General features: G+C 40.1%; 1 protein-coding gene across 1 annotated transcript in view; it reads left to right on the plus strand.

Annotated features, from left to right (window-relative positions):
- The first annotated feature begins 606 nt into the window (after positions 1 to 606).
- LOC137518568 (collagen alpha-2(VI) chain-like) overlaps positions 607 to 14706 on the plus strand; it is a 131689-nt gene continuing 117589 nt past the window's right edge. Inside the window, exons 1-4 of the mRNA XM_068236616.1 lie at positions 607 to 689; positions 3543 to 3605; positions 7104 to 7157; positions 10791 to 10826. Coding sequence (XP_068092717.1) covers positions 633 to 689; positions 3543 to 3605; positions 7104 to 7157; positions 10791 to 10826 — 210 coding nt within the window. The 5' untranslated portion in view covers positions 607 to 632. The remainder of the gene's footprint in view (positions 690 to 3542; positions 3606 to 7103; positions 7158 to 10790; positions 10827 to 14706) is intronic.

Raw genomic sequence — 14706 nt, forward strand, 5'->3', positions numbered from 1 at the left:
GATGACCCAATTTTGCAAAACAATATTTTTCCTTTAGTATTAAGAAGTCAGCGACAGCGTAGATCAAAGAGGAATAAATACAGTCAATAAAACTTCACCACGGTGATATTCCAACCTCACATTGTTTCGTGGCCAACCATCACCAGAAAAGAGTAAGAGGGGCTTACCAGCTGCCAACAACCCACATTATAAGGTTGTATGTTTTCTGCTTTGTGAATTGAAGTCACGGAAGTGTGACCAGCATTCTTCAGGGCATTCACAGGACATCATTAAGAATTAAATTGGTGTAATAGCATCCTTGGAACAAGGATTCATTGTTCTATCAGTATCAGTCAAATTCATGTGAGTCAAGTGTAACTGATGATGTTAAGCACAATAATTTTATACATCCATTCCAAATGTAATAATATTGCAGGATTAGTACGAATATATCACCAGTTTTGGACTAGTCCATCTCTTCATAGGAGATTCTCAGGGATTTATTTATTTTCAAAAGCACTTAGTGAATGACAGTTTCTCCGTCCAACTGCCAAAAAACTGTGAAGCGAGCAGGGAAGCTGGCCAGCATCATTGTTCGATTTTTTTTTAGGGAATAGCTTTATAAAGAATAAAAGCCTTGCTGAGAATCCCCTATGAAGAGATGGTCTAGTCCAAAACCTGTCACTTCTGTCAGATTTTCACTACCTACTGTAAGTGACAGCAACATAGGAGAAAAGTAATTTATGGCTCACTTTACTCTGGAAAAAAACGTACTCTTTATTTGTCTATGTTTGCACATATTTTAAATTTCACAATTTTTCACTATAGTGCCCCTTTAACCTAAATTTCTCCATGCTGAATGTCTTCAGCAGTGAGGTGACATATATATATATATATATATATATATATATATATATATATATATATATGTATGTATGTATGTATGTATGTATGTATGTATGTATGTACCTGGGCGGAACCACAAACAGACAATCAGATTTCACCTGTTCACATCAATGGAAAAAATTGAAAAGGCTGCAATTCTCACAGTAATAAAGCCCCTAAACTTGGTACAATTGCTCACTTGGCGACCGAGGTTAAAAACTCAGAGAAAGTGAGCAGAGCATAAAACTTCCATTCAGAATACAGTCATTCATTTTACATGGCAAAATGTAAACTGTAGCCATTCATACACTATTAATGAAAGGGTTCTCAAACTTGGCAAACCTGCACACTGGATTACTGGGATTCATATTCAGGAAAGTGGGTGGAGCCTACAATAGCCAAAAAGTCAAAATTCACCTATTGGTTTTCAAGGGGAATATTTAAATTGCTGCCATTCTTACACTGTTAATGGCAGACCTTAAGGCTACTTACACACCAGGACATTGCGTTTAGGGGACGTTATAGGGCACATAACGTGCCCCTAATGCAACGCCTGGTGGTGTTGGAGCAGGACGCTACCAAGAGCCGCGTTACAAGCAGCTCTTGGTGCGCCTGCTCTGTCGGAGGCACTGCGGAGACCACGTGAGCGGAGCTCTCCGCATCACGTGGTCCCGCCAGCCAATCCGCGGCTGCTCCAGGATGTAAACACTGCAAGTGCAGTAAATCATAAGTAGCCATGTGCCTGGCTACGTAGCGGCCTCTCCCCGCCTCCTCTCCGCTCATAAAATGAAAATAAAAACCCATACTGAGCATGTGCAAACCGTCTAACGCAAGTACTGCATGCAGTACGTTATGTAGACGTGCTGCGTTACAATGTAACGCGACGTGGGCACTGTGAACAGCCCATTAATTTTTCATTGCTGTGCGTTGGGGTGCGTTACAGGCTGCTCTAACGTGCGCCTGTAACGTCCCACTGTGAAAGCAGCCTAAACATCAAAAAAGGGGGCGGAGGCACAAACAGCAATCATTTCAGTGATAAACTGCTTCCATTCTCACATTATTGATGCCAAGGACCCCAAAGCTCACAAACAAGGTCATTGAATGACTGTGTGTGTCAAAGTTATGAAAAGTGGACAGAGCTAACAACAACCAAATTGGAAAATGTAAACTGCAGCCATTCTTAAGGTGGCCACACATGATACAATAAAATGATCCGATTTTACAGCAATACGATAAATATGATCGGAACTCCCGAAAAAATCGAAAGCTTTTTTTTTTCATCTGATCGAAAAATCCGATCCGATTTCCCATTTTATTTCAATTTTTATCGAAATGGAATGCTGGAAATGTTTCTAAAATTTTTCTAAAGATTGTATGGTGTGTGTTAGATTGTCAGTTTATTAATATACACACCCTAGCAATTTTAGCAATTTTCTTAGAGTTTCCAATCATTTTTATCATAATTTATCATAAAAATTGAACATGTGTGTAGTACATTGGACAGATTTTTGAAATGTTACAATCAGTCAGAAAAATTGATTTCAATTCTTAAATTGAACAGATATTTAAAAAAATTGATGTGTGGCCACCTTTACACTGTTAATTGCAGGGTTCTCAAACTTGGCAAAGTTGCTCACTGGGGGACTGGAATAAATATTCAGGAAAATAGGTGGGGCCTTTCAACAGCCAATCAAAATTCACCTTTCAATTTCAAGGGGAATTTTGAAATTTCTGCTATTCTGACACTGTTAATGGCAGAGGCGTCAAACCTGCTACAATTGGTCATTGGATGACTGCAGTACAAATTCAGATAAAGCCACAAACAGCCAATCAATTTGTTTGCTTGAAATGGGAAAATTTACACTGCTTCCATTCTCACATTATTTATGCCAAGGCCCGCAAAGCTCACAAATCTGGTCATTGAGTTACTGTGTGTTAACTTAGAAAAAGTAGTCAGACCCAACAACAACCACATACCCGGGCAACGCCGGGTCTTCAGCTAGTCACCAATAAAAGTGAGTCGTGAGTCAATGAAGTTTGCAGCAGGAGTTCAGACCTATTAGCTGAGTGGAGGGTCATTAGAAGCATCCATGCACATTATAGTTGAGTGGCCAATAACCCTTCTACGGTTGCAGCCAAATGTGCTGCTGTGGCATGTAGTCCTGAGAGATTTGTTCTTGTGGTACGTTTTTTCGTGCGATTTTGCAACCCGATCATTTTTTCAGCACAATTCCGCACTCGATTCTGCGCTCGATTCTCTTATCTGCATTCGTTTTTCCTATCTTTTTCCATTCCCTGAAATTGAGCGCGGAAACGATCGGGAGCAATATCGGACATGACGGATTTTATCTATCCGATCCATCTATCGCACGGAAAATCGTACCGTGTGTTCCCAGCATATCACTAATAAATGGTAAATTCCCTCTGGGTGGCATGCAGCTTACTGCATCACTGGAGCGAATAAGACTGGGCGCATGCACATCCAAGACATCTGCATCTGCACATGAGCACATATACAGGGTTACTTGGGATGTGGTCAGGAAGCAAACTGCGCCGGTCAGAGGAGGAAGCCAAATGTTTGAGTAAGTCTGTAAGTTCCTTACATTGCCATTGTATACTCGTACATTTATTTGGATTCATACAAATTTGTATCTATCTGTTTACTCTTTGTTTTCTAGGGATTTCCTGGAAAACAGGGTCAGTCAGGTCCACCTGGTCCTAGGGGAGATCCAGGTGACAAGGTGAAGTATATGTTGTACAGCAATACTAAAATGTGACATTACACAAACATTTTATTACTAACTTTTCACACATGGTTTCCAGTTGAGTTACCTAGTAGTCAAACCACCATATTTTTATGTATATAGAATCATTGATTTATAGCACACACTGACAAGACATTCAAACCACCTAATATAGTGTATGTCCATCTTGTGCCACCAAAACAATTATCCCATCAAGACACAGACTCCACAAGACCTGTGATATCTAGCATCTGGTTAGCTGTGGTTTCTGATAATAGCAGCAGATCCTGTAAGTCTTGAAAGTTCCTCGTGGCTCAGACTTGTTTTACCAGCACATCTCCCATTTCCAGCATGTCCCATAGATGCTTGATGCTGTTCCCCAGGTCTTGTGCTCCCCAGAACCCCTGCACCATTTTTGCCAGCAAAACAATTGACCCGCTGCTCCGTTAGTCCCTGCTCCCCATCTCTATCCTCACTGGCAGCATCTTTTCCGTCACCTGGTGCATGTCATTACGTAATCATCACTGATAAGAGGCACCCCTGCGAGGATGAAGAAGAGAGCACACGTACTAACAAACAGTGCGCTGGGACAGGTGAGTTACTGTGCTGCCAAAAACGGTGCTCCAAGGAGCACAACTTGGAGGACCTGGGGGTCGGCATCGCTCAGGGGCCCTGGGGGGTGAATTTTCTGCAGGGAGGCAGGGGCCCCCAGAGTTACTTTTGCACTGAGGTCTTATTGTAGCATTGACGCACTGTCACCGCAGTCTAATGAAAGTCTATAGGGAAGTTCATACATCCCACATTGCGTTACACTTTACCAGAAGTGCCCAATTTAATGCTAGCGCATACCTACGTTACCGTGTGGGCTCCTGCGGCGATCTGTGTCGGCCCAGAAGTCATTTTAGTCTATGGCGACACAGAGTTCTTTAACCACGTTGATATTGCGACGTCATGTGTGGAACCGTATTTTTACAATACACTTCCATGCACTTCCCCATACCCGGAGCACATCACTGCAAGCGTGCGTCACTTCCTGCTTGGCCGAATGCCAGACAGGCTTATTTTTGGCAGTGCGATGTGGTGCAGCGGGCGTGACGCACTGCATCGCTACCACCAATATGCAGTGAGAAACCAGTGTCAAGGGAACCCAAGATGAGAAGGAAATGGAGGATGGCATGCTTATTTCATTTTATTCATTTTAAATAAAGCACATTGCCTGGCTGTCCTGCTGATCCTCTGCCTCTAATACTTTAAGCTATAGACCCCGAACAAGGATACACATCAGATGTCTATGATAAATCTGACAAGATTAGCTGTCTTGGGTGAGGAATTTAGACCCTACTGACCAGAAAAATCAGCAAGACTGCCAGGCAGCTGGTATTGTTTAAAGGGAAATAAATATGGCAGCTTCCATAGTTCTCACAACTCGGGTTCCTTTTAAACCAGCTCTGTGCTCATGTGCCCATGTGATAGGGATCCACATGGGCACTCTGATTGGTCTGCTGGTAATCAGACCCTTATATAGCAAGCTGCCATGCACTAGAACCTTTCAGGGGCAGCAATAGTGTTTCCATCAATTTCTGCTATAGCAACTCTTCAACATGGTGGACGAGTCTTCACTCTCAACCACCCCCTCCCTCCCCTCCCCCCCATCAATGAGCCTTACGCACCCATTACTCTTCTCTGCAAGTTGTCCTTTGTTGGAACATGTTTGTAAATATTTACCTATAAATACTTGTAATATCCCACAAGACCTACCATTTTGGATTTGCTCTGACCAAGTTATCTAGCCATCACACTTACACTATTTTCCCTGCTTCCAACACAACACCTTTAAGAACTGACTGTTCATTTGTTTTTGTTTTTTATCTGTTTCTCACTAATGTGTCTGCTTTGGCTGTCTCCATGGCAGCATGTAGCTTTCAGCCAAACACACCAACCCTCTCAATTTGTCCACTCTTTTCTGTAAACTTTCTCCCCAGGGCAATGTTTATCCCTCCCACGGGTCATGCCAGTCCCTGCATTACTTTCACATCATAGCAATAAGATAACAGAGGCGCCAAAAGGATAAAAGGGACTAAATTAGCTTAAAAACCAATTTGGTAATAGAGAAGGCAGTGGTGGACTTACCCCCTCCAAGCAGAACACACGACTGTAGATTTTCAGTCAAAAAACGTTTATTGGATACTCCAAAATAAAGTGCAACGCGTTTCACAGGTTAAACCTGCTTCCTCAGGCAATTCATATAGGAGTAAAAAAGCATCTGTTAGTAACATCAAAGCTGAGGCGCTCAGCTTCGATGTATTGCCTGAGGAAGCAGGTTTAACCTGCGAAACGCGTTGCACTTTATTTTGGATTACCCAATAAACGTTTTTTGACTGAAAATCTACAGTCGTGTGTTCTGCTTTTATCCTTTTGCCACCTCTGTTATATTATTGCTACATTGAGTCCACCCTAGGTGGAGGGTTGTACCCACTTCCTTCTTCTAATACAGAGAGCGACTTCTTAATCCTGAGTGGGGTCAGGACAATCTCCCCACCTGCCTTGACAGTGGTTGCCTAATGGTAACCCTGGTTTGTGAGTATTACATTTTGAATTACTCTATAAATCTTCCATTACCAGTACATACTACACTATATTGGGCTCTTGGTGTTCTTTTCTTCTCATTACTTTCACATCATACACACCATTACCATACTGATGCAACATCATGAAGTACATGACCAGTCTTGTGTATCCCAATCATTAGGCACAGGTTTATGGCACATCCATAGACACTGAATTTTATATCTAATGTACATTTAGCTGTTTCATGGTATTTGCCCCTCATCAGTGCAAGGTATGCATTTAAATCAGTCTGTATGTTGTAAGTATTGTGTGCATAAATGATACAGGGAACCCTATTACTTAATGGGGCCTCTTGTAGTCCACTACACGAAATACTGGTGGTTCTGGATCTCCGTAACTTAAGGCTAGGTTTCCAGTTGTGCGTGGCATGCGTCTTGTGAGACCCAATGCTGGCACAGCTGCTCGTTTCTCGCAGCCGAATCCCTCTAGCTGCACTATGCACGGCTATGGGATTCGGACGGTGACGCGCAGAATTATGCTGAAGGGCCTCAGATTTTTCCCTGGCCACAAATTCGGATGCTCTGCATAGAGTTCTATAGGCTGCCAAATTCCATCCGAATTTGTGGCCGAGGAATCTGCCCAAATTCGCACAAATGGAAACCTAGCCTAACAGAGTATCCCATATCTTTCAGTGTAATGTACAGTACTGGACAGTTTTTCTTTTTACAGGCATTTCAGTTCCACTCAGTTTACTACATAAAGGGGCGTAATCGCATGCAATTACCATCCATATGCCATCTGTGGCTTTTCAAAGTAATTTAAGACAATAAATGTATAATTTATCTGGTAATGATCTGATTTGGTAGGTTTTATGACTTTCTTTTCTCTTCTTTTTTGGTGTTTAACTGACTTTGTTTTATACTCAAGGGTCCACAGGGATACCAGGGAAATGTTGGCCTTCCTGGAATTAAAGGGCAAAAGGTTTGTAAAAACATAATTTTATATAATCAAATGAAAAAAATCTGGTACCTGCTTTTTAACTTTTTCGATGCTTGCTCCATTATTCATATTCTAGTTGTTCTTCATTTGTGTTCTTGATTGAAGAGAAGTTGCTCTGTCGTCTGCTCTTGCCATACTTCTGATGCCAGTTAACAGAAACTCCAGAGCAAGCATATTTAAACTTACAACCAAAGATCCTCCTTGATACAGACCTAGAGACCATCAGAACCGCAAATTTAAATTAGCCACTTACAGTTCCCATTGGTCCATTGGTCTGATAGCATCTCTGGGGGTGATAGACTGTTTATTTTAAGTTAAAAAAGGGAAAAAATACAGCTGAGACTGCTATATTCTGACAATCATTACATCCACTACCTGGAGCATATCATCTCATGGCAACCCAAAGACATGCTTCCCAACTTTTTTTCTAATAAATTATTTAGTCACATTTTATCTGCTTTGGCCTCTATTCATAAAGCATTCCCACATGTGGTAATGCTCAAAACAGCTGACTTTACCGACCATTTAGCAAAGTGTCCATTCATAAAAGCTTTTTCCGCATGAAAAGCTACAATTCCTGAGCAGTGCGGGAAATTATCTCCTTGTGTGGTGATTATCACAACACATGTCCCTACATGTCAATTCATAAAGATTAGAGCAGGCGGAATGGGAACGGAGAATACCGACTGTTTAGATAACGCGATAAGCCAGCGGATAACAGGCAAGCTAATGGAGACAGACCTCCCAGGCAGCAGCAGTGAGAGCAGAGCAAACAAGGCATCCCGGAATACCAAGGCTGTGTTTTTTAACCCCTTGGGTAACTGTTTTCAGATAAATTTCACATCAGAAAGCCTGCATGTGTAACATTTCTTGAAGTTCTTCTAAGCTGCGGCAATTAAATAGATTGTTTAGAAACACTATTAGACAGATTCAGAGAAGATGCAGGGCAAGGAGAGGCAGTTTAAAAAAAAAAGCACATCTAAAGGGATTCTGGGGCTGCCTCCTTTATAGTAACTCTATCTCTGCACCAGTGGCGTAGCTAAGGAGCTGTGGGCCCTGATGCAAGTTTTACAATGGGGCCCCCCAAGCACTCTATACATAACGATTGATGCAGCGCACCAAAACCTGCCAATGGCAACTACAGTGTCAGAGGTGCAAAAAGGGGAGGAGAAACAGTTTGTTAATGATCACCACTATTTAAAGTATCTATAGAAGTGATTATTATGAGCTCAGGACCAATAGAGAGATAATACTGAAGTTGAGGGAGGGCCCTTCAGGGCTCCTCTGGCCCAAGGGCCCCCGATGTGGTCGCTACCTCTGCACCCCCTATTGCTACGCCCCTGCTCTGCACAGAGAAAATGTATCAACTCAGGCAGCACCGTCAGTTTAGTGCGGGAATTCCCCGACCTTTCATCGCACATGTAAACTTCTTTATGAATTAGAACACAAAAGTCTAAAATACAGATGCAGTGTTTTCCCTCCAAGATTTTTTTCCCGCAAATGTTTTATGAATAGAGCCCTTTGTGTGTGACAACTGTTTAGTCGACACTACTTAATCTCGCCCCTATATATGTCACATTGTCACAGCGACAGGAGGCAATGTAAAAGTTCTCTACAGGGAACAGAGACAGCAGTAAAATTATCCATAACAAAGGTTTTAGCCCCTCCTCATATGATTCAGTACTAAAGATGGCTGGTTCCCTATGTTACCATATCTTCTTTTCATAAAAGGCAAAATGTTCTACTTATACGGTATAGAATAATGTGAATATGTGTTAGTTTCCTAGGGTGGGAAGCTTTTACATTTTTACATACTCTGAATAAAAGTTTCTCCAGGTAATTTAATTAACTTGTGAACTGGTGATGATTACCAGATGTTCGGAATTCATAGTACAACCCTCACCTTTTGCTGTACCATTAGGCCGGGCTCACATTAGAACCACAAATCTACCGTGACCATCCATTATATTGGTGTAATGGTCCACACTATACCAGACAGCATTTTAATGGACATGATAACAGAGCACACATATAACAGGGGAATTGTAATGAAGCACACTTTAACAGGTGGTATTGTAATAGATAACACTTTTTAACAGATGGCATTATAATGGATCACACTTTTAATAAAATTATCATTATACAGGATCACACTGTAATAGAGGCATAATAGGGGAGATTAAAAAGGAGCACACTTAATAAAATAGGGAGCATTATAAAGGAGAACATTATAATAGGGAGAATTATAAAGTAGAACACTATAATATGGAGCATTATAAAAAAGAACACTATAATAGAGAGAATTACAAAGAAGTACAGTATAATAGGCAGGATTATAAAATATATTCCACCAAAATGAGACTTTAATTGTGGCCTCTGATGAAGCAGGTATAGCCTGCAAAACGGCTCTCAGGCCGTATGCACTGTAATGTCTTGTCTGTTCAATAAAAAGGTGATTTCTGTAAATCTACGTGGTCAAGTCAGGATCTGTCAAGACTCATTCTAGTAGAAAATCAGTGGTCTCGTTATTCGGAGGCAGAGCCACGCACCTAGTTCCCTCAGGTGTCTGACCATCATCATCTAGTGCCAAACCATTTCCCACTTCCTATTTGCCGTATTATAAAGTATTACACTAATAACAGGGAGAATTAAAAAGAAGAACACTATAATACAGACCACTATAAAGAACACTATAAAGGAGCACACTTAAAATATTGAGAATTATAAAGTAGAACACTATACTAGGGAGCATTATAAAGTAGCACAGTGTAAATAAAGGGCATCATAATGCAGGATACTATAACTGGTATCACTACAACTGTGCAAACTTATAACAGGTGGCATTACAGTGGAGGACACTTATAACTGGGAAAATTATAAAGGAGAACACTATATTAGGGAGCATTGTAATGGAGGACCGTGAACACTATGGCAGGTGGAATTATAATACAAGATAATATAACAAGCAAAATTAGCATGGAGCACACATACAGAAAGGGGCATTATAATGGAGTGTGCTAAATATGGGCAATAAGCTAGATTTAGTTATGCTTATCTGTGAAGGCATCACTGGATACAGTAAAAGATAGTTTGCTTTGCATGGCCAACTATTATTCAAACTCTGTACCAAGCTTAAGTTTGTTATAAGAGGCTTATTTAGAGGACAACTGTAGTGAGAAGAATATGGAGGCTGTCATATGTATTTTCTTTTCAACAGTAACAGTTACCTGGCATCCTGTTGATCTATTTGGCTGTAGCAGTGTCTGAATAACACCAGAAATAAGCCATAGGCGCTGAACAAGCATGCAGATCAGATGTTTGACTCAAGTTTGACTGGATTTACCCCATGCTTTTTTCAGGTGTTTGATTCAGATAATACTAATGCATGAAAGATAGGCAGGATGCCAGGCAACTGGCATTGATTATAAGGAAATGAATGTGGCAGCCTCCATATCCCTCTCACTTCAGGTGTCCTTTAAACATCTATTATATTGCTACACTTGCTTTCTTCATTTAGGCCCAGGATAGTCAGGTTGCATGAAATTATTAATTCTTCTCACACCACCAAAATGGGTAAACTTACATTGTATAGTAATTATATGTTATTTTGTTTAGGGAAAAATGGGCCCCGCTGGAGTAGCTGGTGATCAGGTATGCACTGGTAAATTTACAATGATATAAAAGAAAGCTTGTTTTGGTTATATACTACAGTATTGTTTTTATATGGCTACTGATAATTATGTAAACTACTTATACAAAATTCACAAACCAATTGTATATCCTTTTATTATTTTATACACCGATACGGTTTCATGAAGGGACTTCTCATCACTAACAAACATTGCTAATTCTGGGACATGCTTATAAACCAGACTGAGGGCCACACCCAGGTCAGGCACCAAAAATCAACAGGAATTAGTCACATGAAATCGCAATGGCATGTGTAAGCTATAGGGATTCTTAAAACTCTTCTACCCACTAACATTGTTAATGCAAATCAAAAATAATAATCAACGAATGCGATGAACAATTGTATATATAGCCCTACTTCTAAATGTGGCTCTATTAAATGTTAACTTGTGTTTTCAGAGCTAAAAAAAACATGTTTAATGTTTTTATTTTCTCAGCTGAATGACAGTCTTTTATTGTTGCACAGTTCCCTTGAACTGTTGGCCATTTGAACAGATTCCCTACACTTACAAGTGTTTATCTGCCATGCTTTAGTGTTATGGCTTGTAATTAGTTGTCAGTGCTTATATGCACTTCTATGCACTTCTATGCACTTGTTTATCCTGGTCCGTGTAATTGCAATGGTTTTTTTTTTTTAATAAATTCTTCATTATTTGAACCCTTTTGAGTCCTAGTGTTGGAACCATTTGAGACTCCTCCAAGATGGAGAGAAGGTTTACTGTGCTAGGCCCAGAAGTACAACCTTTGCCTCTTAAAGCTGAGGATGCTTGGGTGAGTGCAAGCACTATGGGGTAGTTTGCCTGGCACTGGCAGTTGCTGTGTCGGTGGAGGACTTGAGTGCTAGCTTGTGTTGGTAATCACAGACTAGGTTTAGTAGTATTGTCCTATGTGTAGCATGTTATTGTGTTTTCTTGACATGCAGTCCGGAATAGCCTGGAGGTACACAGACAGATAAGGTAGTGCTTTGGGATGTCTCCTTTAAACAACTTAGGACTACTAGTCTCAGCATTCATGAGCAAAATCTTAGACAATGTGGTATGGTGACTCTTTTGAATATCTAGCTACAAGAAGCATTTTTGCTGCTGAAGCCAGGAAAATTAACGTAAAAATGATTATCCTAAATAATATTTTATGTTCTGCTATGAGTTGTTCCTTTTAGTGAACCTGAGGTGAAAATAAACTGATGAAATAAACAAATGTATTTTTTCCTCCTACTCCTTTTTTAGATATCCCACAGTTTTATTTAAGATTTAAACATTTACAAAGTAGATTTAATAGTTTATTGTCTCTGCTTAATGGCAGTATCCCAGAGTTAAAATACAGTACATGAATTGTTGACCTTTTTCTATGTCCTAAGGTGCGTACACACATGCGACTATAGTCGTTTGTAACGATCGTTCCCCGATCTTTACCAACGACGATCGTTACAAAAAACGAACCACCGACTATTAAGTCTAACGACGAACGAGCCAAATCGCTACAAAAGAAAGTTCTGTCTTGGCGGATTTTTACCACCGACGATCGTTAGCAAAAGTGGTACATCGTTGGAAACGATCGTTCGTACTAGGCTGGACATGCGCATTTCACTTTTTCTCCAAGGAACTTTACAATTTTATGCGCAGGCGCATTAAGTGCTTTTACGTGGTGTAACGTTCGTTCTAACGATGTGATCGTTACACACTTTTTACAACTAACTTTACTTCGGTCGTTCTTTCGTCAATTAAAAGTTCGTTCGTCGTCCTCAACGAACGATCGTTGTCGCATGTGTGTACGTAGCACTACTGCCATCAGAAGTTGTATTCTGCCAGGAAAAATGTTATGGTTGTAATTTGCTTATCAGTGAGGTTTACTATATTCCTAACAAGGTACCAACAAGACAAAAACTGTCACTTTTGTGCCTGAAATTTAACTCTTTCAGACAGCAAATTTAAAAAAAAAAGAAAGACAGCCTGGTTATTTATATATGTTTAGCACTGTACATACACATGTTTATCTCATCATTTCATATGTTGCCTCGGGTACACTTAATGGGATGCCTAACTTTATGTAACAATGACTTCTGGAGGCTTAGGTTTCCATTTTTTATACTGGATTTGACATGTCTGCAGCTATAAGGTGACCTTATAGAATTCAATATGGCTTTGTCAATGGAAAACAAAAAAAAATCAATATATTTTAAAGGGTTTCTTGTGTTAATGGAAATTTTTCATACAAAGTTTTAAATCTGGTGTCACTTACTTATTTTAACATGTAGCACTATAGAAGGCAAGGAGAGAGTAAATGATAGGACATAGGGAGAAATTGTGCAGCTGTCACTATTCTAAACTGATGTGTTTTATTTAGGAATGCCAATTATAACAGACTGTGGGAAATTAAGGCCAGCAACCACCCTGTGACAGTTGTATCTGTTCTGTCTGGTTATTCATTTTCTGAAGTAATTAGATTGTGTATGAAGCATAGCTTAAAGTGCTAAACAAGTAGACATAGCTTGGAGGGGCAGAGGTTAGTGTTAGGCGTAATTTAGGTAGTTAATTCAAAAGTACATATGGATGGTAGGTTAGTGTTACCTTTAAGGCATCGTTCAACAGTTCATTGTTGACTGTTAACAATAATGAAAATTTAAGTTGTAAACTTTTGCAAGTTGTTGACCTTTGTTCAATTAAGATCTAAATATAAACTCCCAAATACTATGCTTTTTAGATTTTTTTTTTTTATGTTGGGAATACACAATGAGATTTTACAGCAGATTTACTGTCCGATCGTTTTTCTGATCGATTTCCATTCCCTTCCATGAGAAATCGATCAGGAAAACGATCGAAAATCAGATCGGACATGTCGGAAATTATCTATCGAACCATCTATCTGCCAAAAAATCTCATGTTGTATTCCCAGCATTAGACACAACATGCTTGGCATGCACAATTTCTAGGTAACTGGATTGTGGAATCTGATCATTTAAGAAAAAAAAAATCTTGCTACAAAAATATCTTGCCAAATCATTGTCAGAAATATATACCAGATTGATTTAAAACCAATTTCATACTTACATAGATATTACATAGTTATTTGGGTTGAAAAAAAGACATACGTCCATCGAGTTCAACCAGAAAATAAAGTACAACACCAGCCTGCTCCCTCACATATCCCTGTTGATGCAGAGGAAGGCGAAAAACCTTTACAAGGCATGGTCCAATTAGCCCCAAAAGAGAAAAAAATTTCTTCCCGACTCCAGATGGCAATCAAATAAAATCCCTGGATCAACATCACTGGGCATTACCTAGTAATTATATTATATTTCCTATACTTCAAAAAGCTTACTTGTTGTCACGGGGTAAAGATTTAGGTCCTTTTGATGATGACATACTAGAAAGCATGAATGGTGTTATATCCACTACAGATAGTTTTCTGGAACTCATACTTATCTTGTAACGATCGGTGTCAGCACACAGAGAGAATCTGATTATTGGTGATCTGCAGTATCACCAAGAATACAGATATATACCTGATTATTAATGATCTGCAGAATCACCAATAATACAGATATAGCTAACCTCTGGACACCTATGTAATGTGAGTGTTTTGGTGCAACAGTAATGACTTTGAGTGAGACCACCCGAGGAGCAGGTGATCTTTTGGCCGTAAGGGAGTACCTCCCTCAGATAATTGCAAAGACCTTTCAGCAGCCTGAGACGTCCAAAGAGTTGAAGCCCCAGGCTGAAAAGCAGAAAGGCCCTGAGGCTAAGTGACACCTATAGGGTGGGCGTCACAAGCAGGTCTGGAGACTAATCTCTCAACGGAGAGGTATAGCTCTCAAGGTCGGGCAGGCCAGGTCGGCAACACA

The sequence above is a fragment of the Hyperolius riggenbachi genome, chromosome 5 (assembly GCF_040937935.1).
Source record: "Hyperolius riggenbachi isolate aHypRig1 chromosome 5, aHypRig1.pri, whole genome shotgun sequence".
Lineage (NCBI taxonomy): Eukaryota > Metazoa > Chordata > Amphibia > Anura > Hyperoliidae > Hyperolius > Hyperolius riggenbachi.